General features: G+C 57.0%; 2 protein-coding genes across 28 annotated transcripts in view; both read left to right on the forward strand.

Moving 5' to 3' along the window:
• CAMTA1 (calmodulin binding transcription activator 1) overlaps window positions 1-13,749 on the forward strand; it is an 857,123-nt gene that overhangs the window by 734,931 nt on the left and 108,443 nt on the right. For all 27 annotated transcript variants that reach the window (XM_075993569.1, XM_075993565.1, XM_075993574.1 and 24 more), the window contains one exon: window positions 12,050-12,203. In XM_075993569.1, coding sequence (XP_075849684.1) covers window positions 12,050-12,203 — 154 coding nt within the window. The remainder of the gene's footprint in view (window positions 1-12,049; window positions 12,204-13,749) is intronic.
• The window catches only part of VAMP3 (vesicle associated membrane protein 3), a 312,645-nt gene that overhangs the window by 179,665 nt on the left and 119,231 nt on the right, over window positions 1-13,749 (forward strand). The gene's annotated exons all lie outside the window — the stretch shown is intronic.

The raw sequence follows: 13,749 nt of genomic DNA on the forward strand, positions 1-13,749 counted from the left end.
TGTCTAGATGGGCTCCTATCTTAAAGAATTACACCTCCCAAATAAGCAATGTCGGAATCTCTTTTTTTTTTTTTTTTTGCTCCAAAGTTCTGTAAGATCGTAGGGAAACTTTGCAGCAATAGCACGAGATGAAGTAACACTGGTTTGAGAGGTCAGTCAAGTGATACCTGGCAGTGGTACCTGTGTATGAGCAAAGCACAGTCACGTGGTACCTGTGTATGAGTAAAGCACTGTCCAAAGCCTTTATCTCACTTAATCTTCACAACCACCTCAGGAAATGTACCGTTATTCTCTCCATTTTGTAGGTGAGGAAACTGAGGCATAGCGATGTGATTGCCTAAAGCTCACAGCTAGGAAGGAGCAGAACCTGGAATTGAACCCAGACAGTGGTCTCCGGAGCACAACTGTCAGCCACTTTGCTTCTTCAGCATCGGAACGATGTGGGCTCAGGGGTGGGATTTGGCTGGTTACTTAATTCTTTATGCTTTAGATTTCTTGTGTGTAAGGTAGAGATGATCAGAATCAGTCCTACCTTATGGGGTTGTTGTGAGGATTAAACAAACTAAGTCTTGTGCAGTATTTAGCACCCAGCACCTGGAACACACAGGACTAAGGAAATGATAGTTCTCAGTAATCATAGGGGTGGTGGTAGTTGTAACCATAGGGCAGTCTGAATTATATAGCAGAGAGAATTACTGGCTAACTAGCAAAAAGAAAATATATACTTTTTTTAGGAGTTAGGGTTCTTGGTTGTTTTTTAGGAGTTAGGATTCTTGATTGATGCAAAAGAAAATTCTACTTGAACTGACTTCAGAGTAAGAGGAAATTTAGAGATTCAAGTTCCTAAAAAATCTTGAGTGTGCTAGATTCAGACAGGACTGGATCCAGCGGTTCAATGAATATCATCGAGACATAGTGTCTCCTTCCCTCAGCTCTGCCTCCTCCAGGAAGCTCCTTTCTTGGACGCCATGTGCTGGACTCATGGACTCCATGAGATGGCTTCCAGGAACACTAGGTTTCATCCTCCCAGGTTCAAGTCCAGCAGGAAAGAGCATCCCTGCCTCTTGGTGGCTCCATCCAAAGTCCCAGAATTAGCTCTGATTGGCTCTGGAGGGGCTATGAGTCTACCCTGGAGCCAATCAGCATGGCCCAGAGAAGGCAGGGCTCCAATTGGCCAGCCTGAGTTACACGCTCTACCTGGACTGAGTGGGAGGAAGGTGGCTGGTTTCTAAAGAAAATTTGGATACTTTTTCAAAGAAAACACCATTTGTGCTGGAGTTGGGTCCAGCTCTGCTTCCCATTAGCCATGTGGCCATGAGCACATTGTGTGGCACCTCTCAGTCCAGGGGGGATGGTGGCACAAGCCCAACTTCCTCCAGAGCTGTGGAGGGAGCAGATGGACAGGAAAAGCTCCAGAGCACATCAGTCACTCTAGAGACACCGCGATGACTATGTGGTGCCATTGTCATCTGATGGGGTTGACTCACTGCCTAATGGGCTCTGCATGGGCACACCAGCCCTGGGAGCAGGACTGGGGGGCACGTCCTTGGAGAAGATGGGAGAGGTGGGGGGGGTTGTAGACTCAGCTTCTAGCCTTCCAGGAGGACATGGCCAAGTCTAGCTACAGGCAGGGCCTCTCTGAGGCTGGGGAGGAGGCCATGTGGGCTGTGGATCTGGCTTCTGGGCAGGGAGAGGAGGGCAGAGGAGCAGGGACCACTGCCCTTGGAGACCTGCTTACTGCGCATCCATGCTGCACGGGCCTCGGTGTCTGCTGGGCCAGGGCTGCACACTTGGGCAGGACCTTTTTCCTGTAGGGGTTCTCTGTGTCCCAGCAAAAGGCCCCTGTCCTCTTATCCCGGGGCTGCTTGAAGCAGCTGTCGCAGTGATCTCTAATAAATCAAAAATTGGTTCAAGGTGAGAGCAGGAGACAAACAGGACATGAACCAACAATCTCATCCAACCCCAGGCTGTGCCAACTGCAGGGCACAGGCAGCCTGCGTCCCTGACAAGTCCCTGGCAAGCGGCAAATGTATGGGTGGATGCCGAGCACAACGGCTGACACTCCTAGCCCTGGGTTCCACCCTGGGAAGGCACCAAGCATCATGGCTCCTCCTGGATTTGGGTCCCAGACAGAGAGGACCCCAACATCCCCATCTCCTCCCATAACGCCTTAGGACTGGCCATCTGCAAACTAATGTCACCCATTTTAGAAAAATCTCTCCGCATTTTTCAGCCCATGTCTCCCTTGGAATAATGAGTCTCATACGTTTACTGCCTGCTGTGTAGTTTGATTGTGCTAAAATTACCTCCCTGGGCTCTGGAGGAGGGGAACCCTTATTCTCAGCATTCGGGGATCCAGAGATAAAGCACTTTCGCCTTCTCCCTTTTCTGACCCAAGAGACTTGAATCATTCTCTGCTTTTGTCTTTCTGGACAGAAAAGCTCTTATCTCCGTTTTCCCAGGGCTGCCTGCACCTCCTCTGTCGATGTTCCCTCACCCCACGCTCGCTGTTCCTTCCGAGTCAAGGTCTGTAACACAGACAGCCTTTCCAGCCCGCAGGCTGTGTCCCGTCTCCAGGCTGGGCCCTTTCTGCCCACGGCTCTGGGCCAGTGGCTGCTGTGAATTGCGAGGGCCTCCCTGGGTCTGCCCACAGCGGTTTGTGCCCACCGGCCTCCGTGGGCAGCTGGCTCCACGTCTCCGGAGCCTTGCGTTGGGATCCACCTGTCACTCTTCTACCACCAGTATGACCTCTGAGAGCCTCTGTCACCCATAAAAGTTTAGTGTCATCTGCAAACATGCAGATTTTATTGACATTTCTTCCCCTAGATCATTTATAACGATTTTAAATAAGGCCAGGCCTGGCCCCCACCCAACGTATGCTGTTGGGCAGCCAGGTCTTGCGCAATAAAAAGTCTTCCCCGGCAACGTCCGTCCAGAATAGCTTGACCTTCCTGGGGCCTTTGGTAGAAACGATATCAGAGTCTTCTGGAAAGTTCAGGCAGCTGGGATCCTCTGGCTCCTGTCTTTATCTGCTCAGGGAGGTGGTAAATTATCCTTCACCTCAGCGTCCTCTGGGTGTCGAGGACGTGCCCAGGATCGTGCTGGACATGGTCTCCCACTGTTAGTGTGTCCTTTCCACGTGGCCTCCAGGCTGCAGGAGGCAGAGCAAGACAGTGCCTACGCCGGCGTGGTTCCCGCAACCCCGCACCAGGTGGAAATTGTTTAACTATATTCCCATGACTGGAAAATTCTGGTAATTGTGTAATAACAACAGCAGCAGCACTCAGCAATTACCCAGGGTTTTTCATCTTCAGACCACTTTACCCACATTAACTAATTAAGTCTCCCAGCCTCCCTCCAAAGCAGGGAAGGGCTGCCGGCCCCAGACTCCCGCTGGTGCGCGCTTAATGAGAGCAGCCGTGGTCGGAAGGGGCTGCAGGGGCTCCGCTCGCAGGGCCCTCCAAGCCTCCTGCTGGCCATCACTCGGAGTCCCCGGCCCTGCTGAGTGCTGGCAAGGACACAGGGAGGTTTTCGTGTGTCCTGCCACGCCGACTGCAGGGGAATCCCGGCAGCCCCACTGACGTAGGGCCTGGCTCACAGGAGGAGCCCGGTTGACCACTGGCCCTGACTATTCCTGGCCCCTCTCTTGACTTCTACTCCCTTCTCTCTCTTTTTGCTTCTCCTTTAACCACCCAACTTTGAGGACCTGAATCTGCCTCCAGTTTCTGGGTGCTAAGATCCAGGTCTCGTTCCTTGTGGCTGTCCCCCCACCCCCGCCTCCCCCACACAACCCTGCCCCACCACAGCGGGTGTCCTGACTACTGCGTGCCCTTGCCGTGGAGACAGGGACATCTGCATCCTTGGTCCCACCCCGAGGAGCTTCCAGACCAGCACAGGAGTCTTCCAGCCCCCTCCTTGTTCCCACCAGCTCCCTGCACCCACGCGACCCGGCCAGGCACCCTGGACCCGTTCTTGCTCTGGCGCCGACACTGACGGGGCTGCTGCCACCGGGGCAGAGTGTGCAGCCCTCCCGTGGAGTGTCCGGAAGTCCTGCAGAGCCCCAGGGTAGCAGAGGGGTGGTGTGGGGATAGTGGCTCTGAGCTCAGGGCTGCGTTTGAATCTCAGCGCCCTCAAACGCACTCTCCTTTCTGTGAATGGGGATAACAGTAGCACCTGCGTCCATCAGTGTTGAAGAGACTAAAGGAGGAAAGGTGCGTGTGGCTTGAATGTGGCGCACAGGATACAGCTGAAACTCAGCAAGCGATCTTTGGCAGAAGTGCCCACTGCGGGTGCATGCTGTGGGTGCGGGCCTGCTTCTACCCCAAAGGAGCACCCAGCACACGCCCAGGGAAGGCAGCGCAGTGCGGCAGCTCCATGCATTGGCGCCATGAGCATCCTTTTCCAACCGTGGCAGGGAAGAGAGAACTAAGGAGGGAGGCAGCAGCCTCCAGGGGCCAGCAGATCCCAGGAGACCTGAGCTGCAGGTGCCAACCCACCGTCGTCCTTGCTGGAGAGCATAGCTCCTTCCACCCTGCACAGGCCTCAGCTCCAGCCCTCGGGCCTGCTTAGCCCTACCCTGACCCTCCTCCTTTCTGGCGGGACCATCGACCCCCACCTCATGCCTTTATCCAGAGCAGAGACGACAGGTGCCCAGCTGCCCAGGGCTGGGACACAGGCAAGAGGATTTTTCTCTGCCTTGCAGCCTAGTGGCACCACAGCCCTGAGCCACCTGCCGTCATCATTTATTCATTCCCCAATAAATCCTGCCCTTCCTCCTGCCTGCACTCCTGTTCCGTGGGCTCCTACCCTCATTGTTTATGAAGCACCCAGGTACAGGGAAGGCTGTGCCTCTAAAGATCGGGCTTACTGAGCGTTCAGAATCTGCATAAATGGCGCTAATGTGACAAATGCAGTAATAGAATGGGCTCGCAGTGTAGACGACGCTGATTTCTCCCTCGAGCCCCTCCTCTCTGGCTGGCGCGCACAGGCCCGTTCCCCATGCCCCCGCGGCAAGTGGGGAGGTGTGTGCCACTATTACATGCTATTAGGACTTTCTGGGTAATGTATACATTTTCACTATCACACGGCCTCTCTCCTCCATTTTTCATGAGAACTGGCACGAGATTAATGACAGAGCCCCAGAAGAAACGGAACGCCATGCCACTCTGATTTATTGACCACTTAGCGTTGATGAAGCTGCAAACAAGAGTCAAACAGATGTTGCAGCTGCATTTTTCTTTATCAAAACCAACAGCTTTTTGCATTTTTAACCACTTCTTGCATTGCCAGCCTGCTTACTCCACAGAAAGGGGTGCTGGCTCTGGGCTTCCTCCTTCCCAGCGGAGGGAGGGGAGTCGGGGCCAGCATCCGCCCTGGGAATGGCCAAGAGGAAAACATGAGCTCCACAAGGCTCCGGCTCTGGGTGACTTGAGCCCCCTCGGCAGGTCTCTGGTGAAGAGCTCACACTGCAGCCTCAGCCGACTCCAGGGCCTGTTACGTAAACCCTGGGCTGGGCACACAGGGAGCACGTAAACCCACAGTGGGCACACGGCCCGGGTTCCCTCCGCAAACTGCAATGCCTCCCCCACCTCCATCCCATACTGGTAGCAGATTCCTGGACACCATTTAACAGGCAGTGTTGGTGGCCTTGTAGGAGAGTGCTGCTGGCCAGGGGTCGGCCCGATCCGAGCACTTCACCTGCTCTCGCCTCCTTCCCAAGGAGGTTAAGGCCAGTTGCACTTGTGTCCCTAGCTCTAAAGAGTGGACACTGGGCTTGGTGAGATCAGGGGCTGGCCCAAGGGGGAGCACCTGTTTCTATCTCTGCCCTGGGCCTTGCACCCTACCCCTCCCTCAGAAACCACGGGAGCTGTGGGGAGCTCGCTTTAGGTTTTGAATCAGAGCTCATTGAGGGCTTGGGATTGCTGGGCAGCCCCCTCCAAGTCTGCACCGCCCCCACCCACCCATGGCTGCCATTAGCTTGGGCTTCCCACATCTCTCTGCTGTGCCTGCCTTGTCTGTTTCTCTCTCTCCTTCCCTCTGCCACTCTTCACATCCCTCCTACCCCAAGTCCTGGCCTGAGGTCCATCCTACCGGCCCTGATGCTGCCATGAGGGGGGCTGAGTCGGTTCTCCCTGGCTGGGGGCTCTGCTAGGGACGCTGGCGCCCCCAGGCTGGCGGGGACACCTGCCCAGCCCTCCTCCCTGTGCAATCCTGGGCCGCTGCACCTGGGCTCGCCCTGGGCAGGAGAGTCTGAATCCGGAGCGTTGGCAGCAGGAGCTACCGCATATTCATCCTGATCACGAGAGCTGCTGTTTGGGCCCCAGCCGGCCCCTTTTGCTGCCCACCTCAGCCATGATCACCTGCACAGTCGCTGCCACCCTCATGGAGCTGGTGACACTTTCTTGTTCGAAGCAGTTTCACTTCCTCAAATCCTTGTCATCTGTCGTTAAGATTAAACCAAGCTGGCAATGTGACCTGTGCCAACCCCACTGCCCTACCACAGGGCCGGTGGTTCGTCCCCCACCTGCCTCTCCCCCACCTTCGTGTGCTCAGGCCAGGCCGAGGATGGGGCGCAGGGGAAAGGGGGCAATTCTTGGGCATCTGAAGCCCAATTGCCCTAGAGACTCCAGAAACTGGTGAGGGTCCCTCTCTTCCAGGAGCTGCTGAAAGTTGTTTCCTTTGGCTTTGAACACTATCAGGAGTTCCCAAACTATGTTCCAGAGAACACTAGGGTCCCAGGGGGAGCTCAGGTTCATGGTCAAATAGGCTCGGAAAACCCACCACTTGCAAGGCCACAGAGAGATGCTCCTATACACAGCACCATCAAGGCTCTGACAAGTCCTGCACTAAAGAGCCTGTTTAACTTCAGGCAAGCATTCCCTGCAGAACATTCTTAACCTCTCCTGTGCCTTTGGAGTTAAGGTCCTCAGCTTGTCCTCTGTCCCTTTGTCCTGTGGGTTAGGTGAAAGGTGCCAACTGGAAAAGGCATCTAAGAGACTGACTCAAACTCTAACCTGAGCTCCTGGGAGATGCCCTTCCACCACCTTCAGCCGAAGAGTGTTCTGCCCTTCAGAGTCCTGGCAGTCTAGAGCTTGGTAATCGGCACATCTAAACCTCACATTTTCAAATTAAAAAAAAAAAAAAAAAAAAAAACAGAGGCACAGCTGGGTTGAGGGAGGAGCTGATCCTCGTGCCGAGGGTGTGCCCCTCAGGTGCCACCCGGCCCATGCCCGGGCAGCCGCCCACTCCTGCCCTCTGACAGACAGCCCCTCTGGAAGACACACCTGGCGGTCCTCCAGGGTTGGTCCTGAGACAGGCAGTCGCCATGGAGGAAACGCTGCCCCCGCACCAGCTCCCCCAGCCACGCCGGCCAAACCGAGTGTAACTGAGCAGAACTGGGAGAGGAGTGCCAGAGCAGGGGGGCCGCTGGGGGGGGCAGGGCCGGGAGCCGGGTAGGTGCGCACTGTTGTCACTGGGGTCTCTGAATGAGTTTTCCATGAGGAAGTGACCTGGGACTGATGCTGAAGGCAGTAGATTTGGGGAATAGGGCGGTGGGGGCGGGGGAGCGCCAGGCAGGGAGCGGCTGGCGAGAAACACAGATGGCTGTCCCTGCAGCCACGGCAGGAGCACGGCCTTTAGTCTTGGTGCCAGGAGCCCTCGCCAGCACGGCCTGATCACAGCCACTGATGTTTGAAGAATGGACTGGGAGAGGGGAGGGCGCAGGAGGGGAGACCAGGAGGGGGGCTTCAATCCGACGTGGGCGGGAGAGCAGGTGGAGGCTCGGACTCGGTGTGGCAGGTGTGGGGGCCGATGGGAGAGTCGGACTCCCGGGGAGAGAGAACTGGCAGGATGTGCTGGTGGGCTGGGTGAAGGGCAGGGACAGAATAAGAAAGATGACTCCTAGGTTCCTGCCTGGGTCACTGGGGGACGCAGGTGCCTTTCTCTGTTGTGTGCAGCCCCAGATGGGCCAGGTGTGCGGAGCGTGATGTTGGAGGTCGTGCCCGGCCAAGAAGCTGTGGGTATTTTGAGGCCTCCAAGGGGAGCAGTCGGGCGGGTGAGCCAGAGCAGAGAGAGAGGTAGAGATGGAGAGATAAATCCAGAGTCCTCGGGGTCTGCCAGGTGAGGTCCCCAAGGAGACAGAGGGAGATGGAGTGAGCAAGAGAGCGAGGGGGAGGAAGGGTGGAGAGAGAGAGAAAGAGCCCCCAGAGGAAGGGCGTCTGCACAGCAAGAGGGCGAACTGGGGCTGCCAGCGGATAATGCGAGTTTTAAGCAAGTGACCGCCCGCTGGAAGCTCAACTCTGGCCATGCTCTCGGGACATCAGGCTTTGGTCTGGCAACCGGTAGTGAGACCTGCAGGGCTTGTGTCCATCCAGGTGGCACCTTTCCGAGGCCCTGCCGGGCCCCGACAGCGGCCAGCCAGAGAGGCATTTGTGGGTGAGCAGCTGGAGGCACAGAGAGGGAGGGTGGATCTCCTAGTCTACAGCTCTTTCCAGAAGGTTCTGGAACTTCTCTGAGACTTTTACTTATCCTTGGCTTCCCCCGCCACCAGCACGCCTACAGACCACCCCAGGAGGCTCCCTTCTCATGGCTTTTGACACCAGCCAGGCCTCCGGGACTCTTAGGGTCTCGTTTTCAAAGGTCATGCTCGGGTTGTGGGGGGGGGGTGGCCTCTAGCATCTCCATGGAAATTCTGCAGCCCAGGAAGGAGCCTCAAGTGAGACAAGCTCCCAAACCCTCTCCCCCCACCCACGGGGCTGACCTGGCCCGTGAACCCAGAGAAACAGGAGAGTGGCCCCAGCAAGATGAGGCAGCCTGGCTCCCCCGTGGTCCAGAGTCAAGACTCGGGAGCCCCGTGGGGTCTGCCCCTCCCCTGACTCTGGCTGACCCCACGCACGCTTCTCCCACTTGCAGGAGCCCGTCTCACCGCGGCGGCAAGGACTCTGACCTCGTTATGAGCGCTCCGTGAAACTGATGCATTAGGACTCTAAGGCTAATATATTTTTCTGCCAAAAACACCCAATAAAATGTACAACTAATTAATAAAATCGCTACATTGCCAGGAAGTGATGTGTGCCCCAAATTTCCAAAAATACCTCCATCAGTCTGTGTCTTAACACCAGCCCCAAGCCAGGAAGTCGTTACTTAACACTCCAGTCGAACTCCGGCCCTGGGATGGAAGCCATGCGGCTGCCTACTCCTGCATCTCCTAATCCCAGACCCACCCCCAACTCCCTCCAGGGGCTGGGACTTCCTGCTCATTGTGCCAAAGCAACCAAAGAAAGGCAAGGCCTAGGGCGGAGGCTCCTGGGAGGGGACCTATCAACCCTAGGAACCCCTGCGGGGGGTGTGGATGTGACTTGGGGTATTTTAGGGCAATAGGTGTAGGGTGTCCACAGCCTCTGTCAGAGCCTCAGAGACTTTAGACCCAGAAAGGATTAAGAACCAGCTTGTATCTTAACCTCCTAGCAACGGCTCCATGTTCAGAACGGCTTCCCTGCCCTTGGTAGACCCAAAAAACTGACGCCTGAGTCAAAAGAACACAAGTGTGAGAAGGGTGGGGACAGGAGGTCATAATTCAGCCTCATCTGATTCTACAAACCTGAAATGAGCACCAGTTATTGCCAGGCACTGTGGCATCTCCAGGGCACTATCCCTAGGGTTGAGGAAATAAAATAGCTGTATGGACAGTTAAGACATGAAGCTGGCCGCCTTCCTGCTATGGCAGAGAGAGAGGGTGAGGTATCAGGGAAGGCTTCCTGGAGGAAGAGAGATCCTGGTGCCTGCGTTCAGAGACTAGGTGGAAGCTGGTGATGCAGATGGAGGCTGGGCCCTGCAGGAGACAGCGGGGCTTTCTGGGCTAGGAGCCTCGCAGGGCGCTAGGACAGGAACTCCAGGTTTGGGAGTTTGGTTCAGGTGAGCGACAGCCTTTGCTCCCCTGGCCTCCTGCAGCGGGTCCCAGGCGCCCAGGCTGCGCTCAGCAGGGCTGTAGGGCAGGAAGCCGCAGCCCTTTCATCCCCCAGGCGCCTGACATCCCAGCTCCCTCCTGCAGGGCCCGGCTCTGCTCTGGGGGCCGGATCAGAGGAAGCCCCACAGCCCTTTGATCATCTTGCTCAGCAGCTGCACTGCGGCATGGCAGGGTCCAGGCTTCGATGGGGGCCTTCTGCCTGGACAGTGTGGGGAGGCCGGCGCACTGGTCCGCGGGCAGACACTGGGCCAGGACCCGGCAAATCGGCCCACCTCTCCTCTGGTACCCCATCTGTGCCGTGGGCAGAGCAGAGCTACCCAACCCACAGACTTCTCGGGCACATTGCCAGGACCAAGTGAAATGGGAGGTGGCAGAGAACTTGAGCCAAGCACAAAGAGGCCACCAGATGTCCTGGCAGGACCTGAGTCTGGAGCCGGAAGCCCCAGTAGTGCTCGGGCTCTGCCCCTCGCCAGGCACATAGCTTGGGGCAAGTCACACCCTCACCCTGCGGCAGTGGCCTCGTTGTGCGGAGGGCGCGGCGCCCGGTGCTGCCAGCCTGCCTCCCCGGCCAGCACAGGCACCAAATGGGATAATGGCTGGAAAGTGCTTCGAAGAGAATAAAGTGCTGCGCTGATGTCAGGGATTATCATTATTATTAAGGAGCGTGATTACCGCAATCCAGAAAAGCCGCCATTAACAAGAATGCTCCTGTTCGTGGTGATTTAATTTCCTGGTTAACTGAGCGTTGGCAGGAAAAAAAAAGCCATGTTTCAACCCTTATTGAAAATCTTTTTAAATTATGCCAGTCTACTTTCTTATACCGGGCATGGTGTAGTCGTGACTCTTTATTTATTAATGGTGTGATTGATTTATGTATTCGTTTACAACTCTTGCTCTGACCACATCCAAAAAAACAGCTCTGGATGGGCTTCCTCCTGCCTGGGGTCCTGCCACGCCGGGAGACAGGCAGGGAAAAGCGCAGGACGGGGCTCCCCCACCCCTTTTCTCACTGGTCCCTGCAGCCCCTTAATACGGCGTCATGTTTCCTCAGGACACTGCAAGGAGCGAATGGTTCCAGAAACACCATCTGAAGGGCTAAGTCAGGTTCTTCTGGGTTGATCCGGATGCATCTATAAAGTGACAGGATTGTTTTGTGACCAAGTCATCATGCCTGATGTGGCCAAATAAACAGTCCTGTTTTCTGCGAGCCACAAGAAAGCTCTGGAAAACCCCACGCCCATCGCAGCATAGCTGTTGCCCCATGAAGTCCCTTTGACATGTCGCTATCAGAGATCAGGTGGCAAAAAGGGACAGAGGGTATTCTCAATGGAATCTGATGACAAGAGGCTGACGCTTTTAAATAAAACCATTTTGAGACAAGCTGGGCCCTCAAGGTCCTCAGACTGGGAGTTCTTTCCAGTGTAAGCTCCAAAGGGACTTCTGGGAGGAGTTCTAGAGATTCTGAGCGCCACCTGGGTGACGCTTAGATGGGAAGTGCTGGAAGGTGGGCTGTTCGTTTAGGGAGAAGGCCGCAGGCTTACGGGCAGAGGGGCTCCAGCCCTTAGAAGCAGGGCGGCACCTTCAGCCCCAGGAACTTTTCTCCCTGGGCAGAGGAGGTGCCTGGGTTGGGGATGCCCGGCAAGCTGTGATGATGAAATGTGTGTAAGGCACGAAGCAGGGGGCAGTGACCCTGGGGGTGGCTGTTGGTGTGAGGTCAGGATGTGGGGCTGGAGATAGTTTGACCTCCCTCATGTCTGTGGTCCTTAGTTACATGCATTTCAGCTGCTCTGTGGGCCAGTGGTTCTCAAGTGGAGGTGATTTGCCCCCCAGGGGACATTGGGCCGTGTCTGAAGACTTTTCCAGTTGTCACAGCTGGAGGGGAGACGGCTGTGACGGCGGGTGGAGGCCAGGGAAGCTGCTCACATCCTGCGGTGCAGCCCCCGCGGCAGAGAATCCTTGGTGCCGGACGCCAGCAGCGCCGAGGGGACTTGGTCTCTACCTGCACCTGCTGGGGGCCTTGGGGGGCCTGGCCATGGCAGGCTCTGTGTCACCCTCATGCTGCCAGTCCCTCTGCTCTCCCCACAGAACCCTGACATCGTCCTGGTGCACTACCTGAACGTGCCGGCCATCGAGGACTGCGGCAAGCCCTGCGGCCCCATCCTCTGCTCCATCAACACCGACAAGAAGGAGTGGGCAAAATGGTCGAAGGAAGAGCTCATCGGGCAGCTGAAGCCCATGTGTGAGTAGCCTCAGCTGGCCCGGCGCCCACACTGGGGACCAGGCTAGTGCCATCCAGATGGGCCCAGGAGGGTCCCCCGCGGCCTCGGGGACCTGGCTGTGGAGCCCCATCCCGCTCAGATAATGGTGGCGCTGTGAACTTGACTCTTGTGATGTTCGCACCCTTCCGCCTCCGCTTGGGTGTCAGGACCTCCCAACACAGCAAGCAGGGCACAAAATGTCAGGCCCACTTGGCTGATGCAGAAAGTGAGGTTCAGAGACACAAAGCAGCATAAGCAAGGGGCAGAGGCAAGAGTGGGCCCCGGATGTGTCTCCAGGCCACACACAGGCAGTGGGCAGGCTGGGGGGCAGAAGAGGGGCTGGCCAGAGCTGCCCCTCTGCCTGCCTCCGCCTCTCTGCGCTGGCTCTGGGCTCAGCCACCGCCTGCTGGATGCAGGGCCTGCCTCAGCTCCCAGGCTGGGTGGCAAATGGATGATGGTAATTGAGCTGGATTTCATTTTGTCAGCAAAGTGGTGCTTTCTGGAGCATCTGTCAGGTGCAAATCACTGAATGCAAAACACCAAGCGAGTCCAGGAAGCCGGGGCTCAGCCGGTACCTAGTTTCCACGGGCCTCTCCTGCCCCCGGACAGCTGGGCTCAGGGAGAACAAACACGGGGCTGCCAGACCCAGGAAGAGCCTGGGGGCTGCCCAGTGCTGGCCGCAGGGCCCGCGGGGCTCAGGAATATTGATCACTAAGGCTCAGGGCAAAGACCTGTCCCGCAAAGAGGGCAGGATGATGGGTCACTGCAACCTGTACTTCCCTTGGAGCTGGGCTGGAGGGGAGAAGCAGCTGTTCGTCAGCACATACAGGGAAGGAACTAAAACGTCCTTCTGGCAGCCAGGGGGAAGGTCCTGTCCCTGGGAGGGTGCAAGCTGAAGCCGGGGGCACCTGCGGTGACCAGCTAATCCTCAGAGTCCCCTGGGTGCTGAGGTTCAGGGTTTTGCCCCAGCCTCAAGGTTGGGGGAGGTCAGGAGGGATGAAGAGGTCTGTGTGGAAGGGGGAAGCCCCCAGTAGGTGACAGCCCAGCCTGCCAAGGGGCTAGACCAAGACTGAGTGTCCTCACGTGCCATCCTCCCGAGCCAAGTGCCCCGTGGTGAGGCTCAGGCCACCTTGGCCTTGGCACTCTTGGCCAGAACCTCAAACCAGGTGGCCCAGGGGCCTCCCAGAACAAGGCTACGTGCAGGGGAACCTCCCTAACTACAGCTCTGACTATACATCCTCCTTGCTTCGAACCTCTGTGTGCCCCACTCAGTGCACGAGCCCCTGGGCCTGGCGCGCAGCCATCACCCTTGCCCCCCTCCCCAGCCTCTGCCCTGCAAGGACTCAAACCCTGTGCCTGGCTCTCCCCCCACTCCCCCAGCTTCCTTTGCCCATCCCCCCCTTGGCCTTTGGCTCTCGGCCTACACGTCCGCTAGCAGGGCTTTCCCAGCCCCGGCAGCTAGGCCTCCTCAAGTCCACACAGGGAGACGTCAGACTGAACTCAGCCCCCCAGAAGGGGCCGCTGAGC

This window comes from Microcebus murinus, chromosome 2 (assembly GCF_040939455.1).
Source record: "Microcebus murinus isolate Inina chromosome 2, M.murinus_Inina_mat1.0, whole genome shotgun sequence".
Taxonomy (NCBI): Eukaryota; Metazoa; Chordata; class Mammalia; order Primates; family Cheirogaleidae; genus Microcebus; species Microcebus murinus.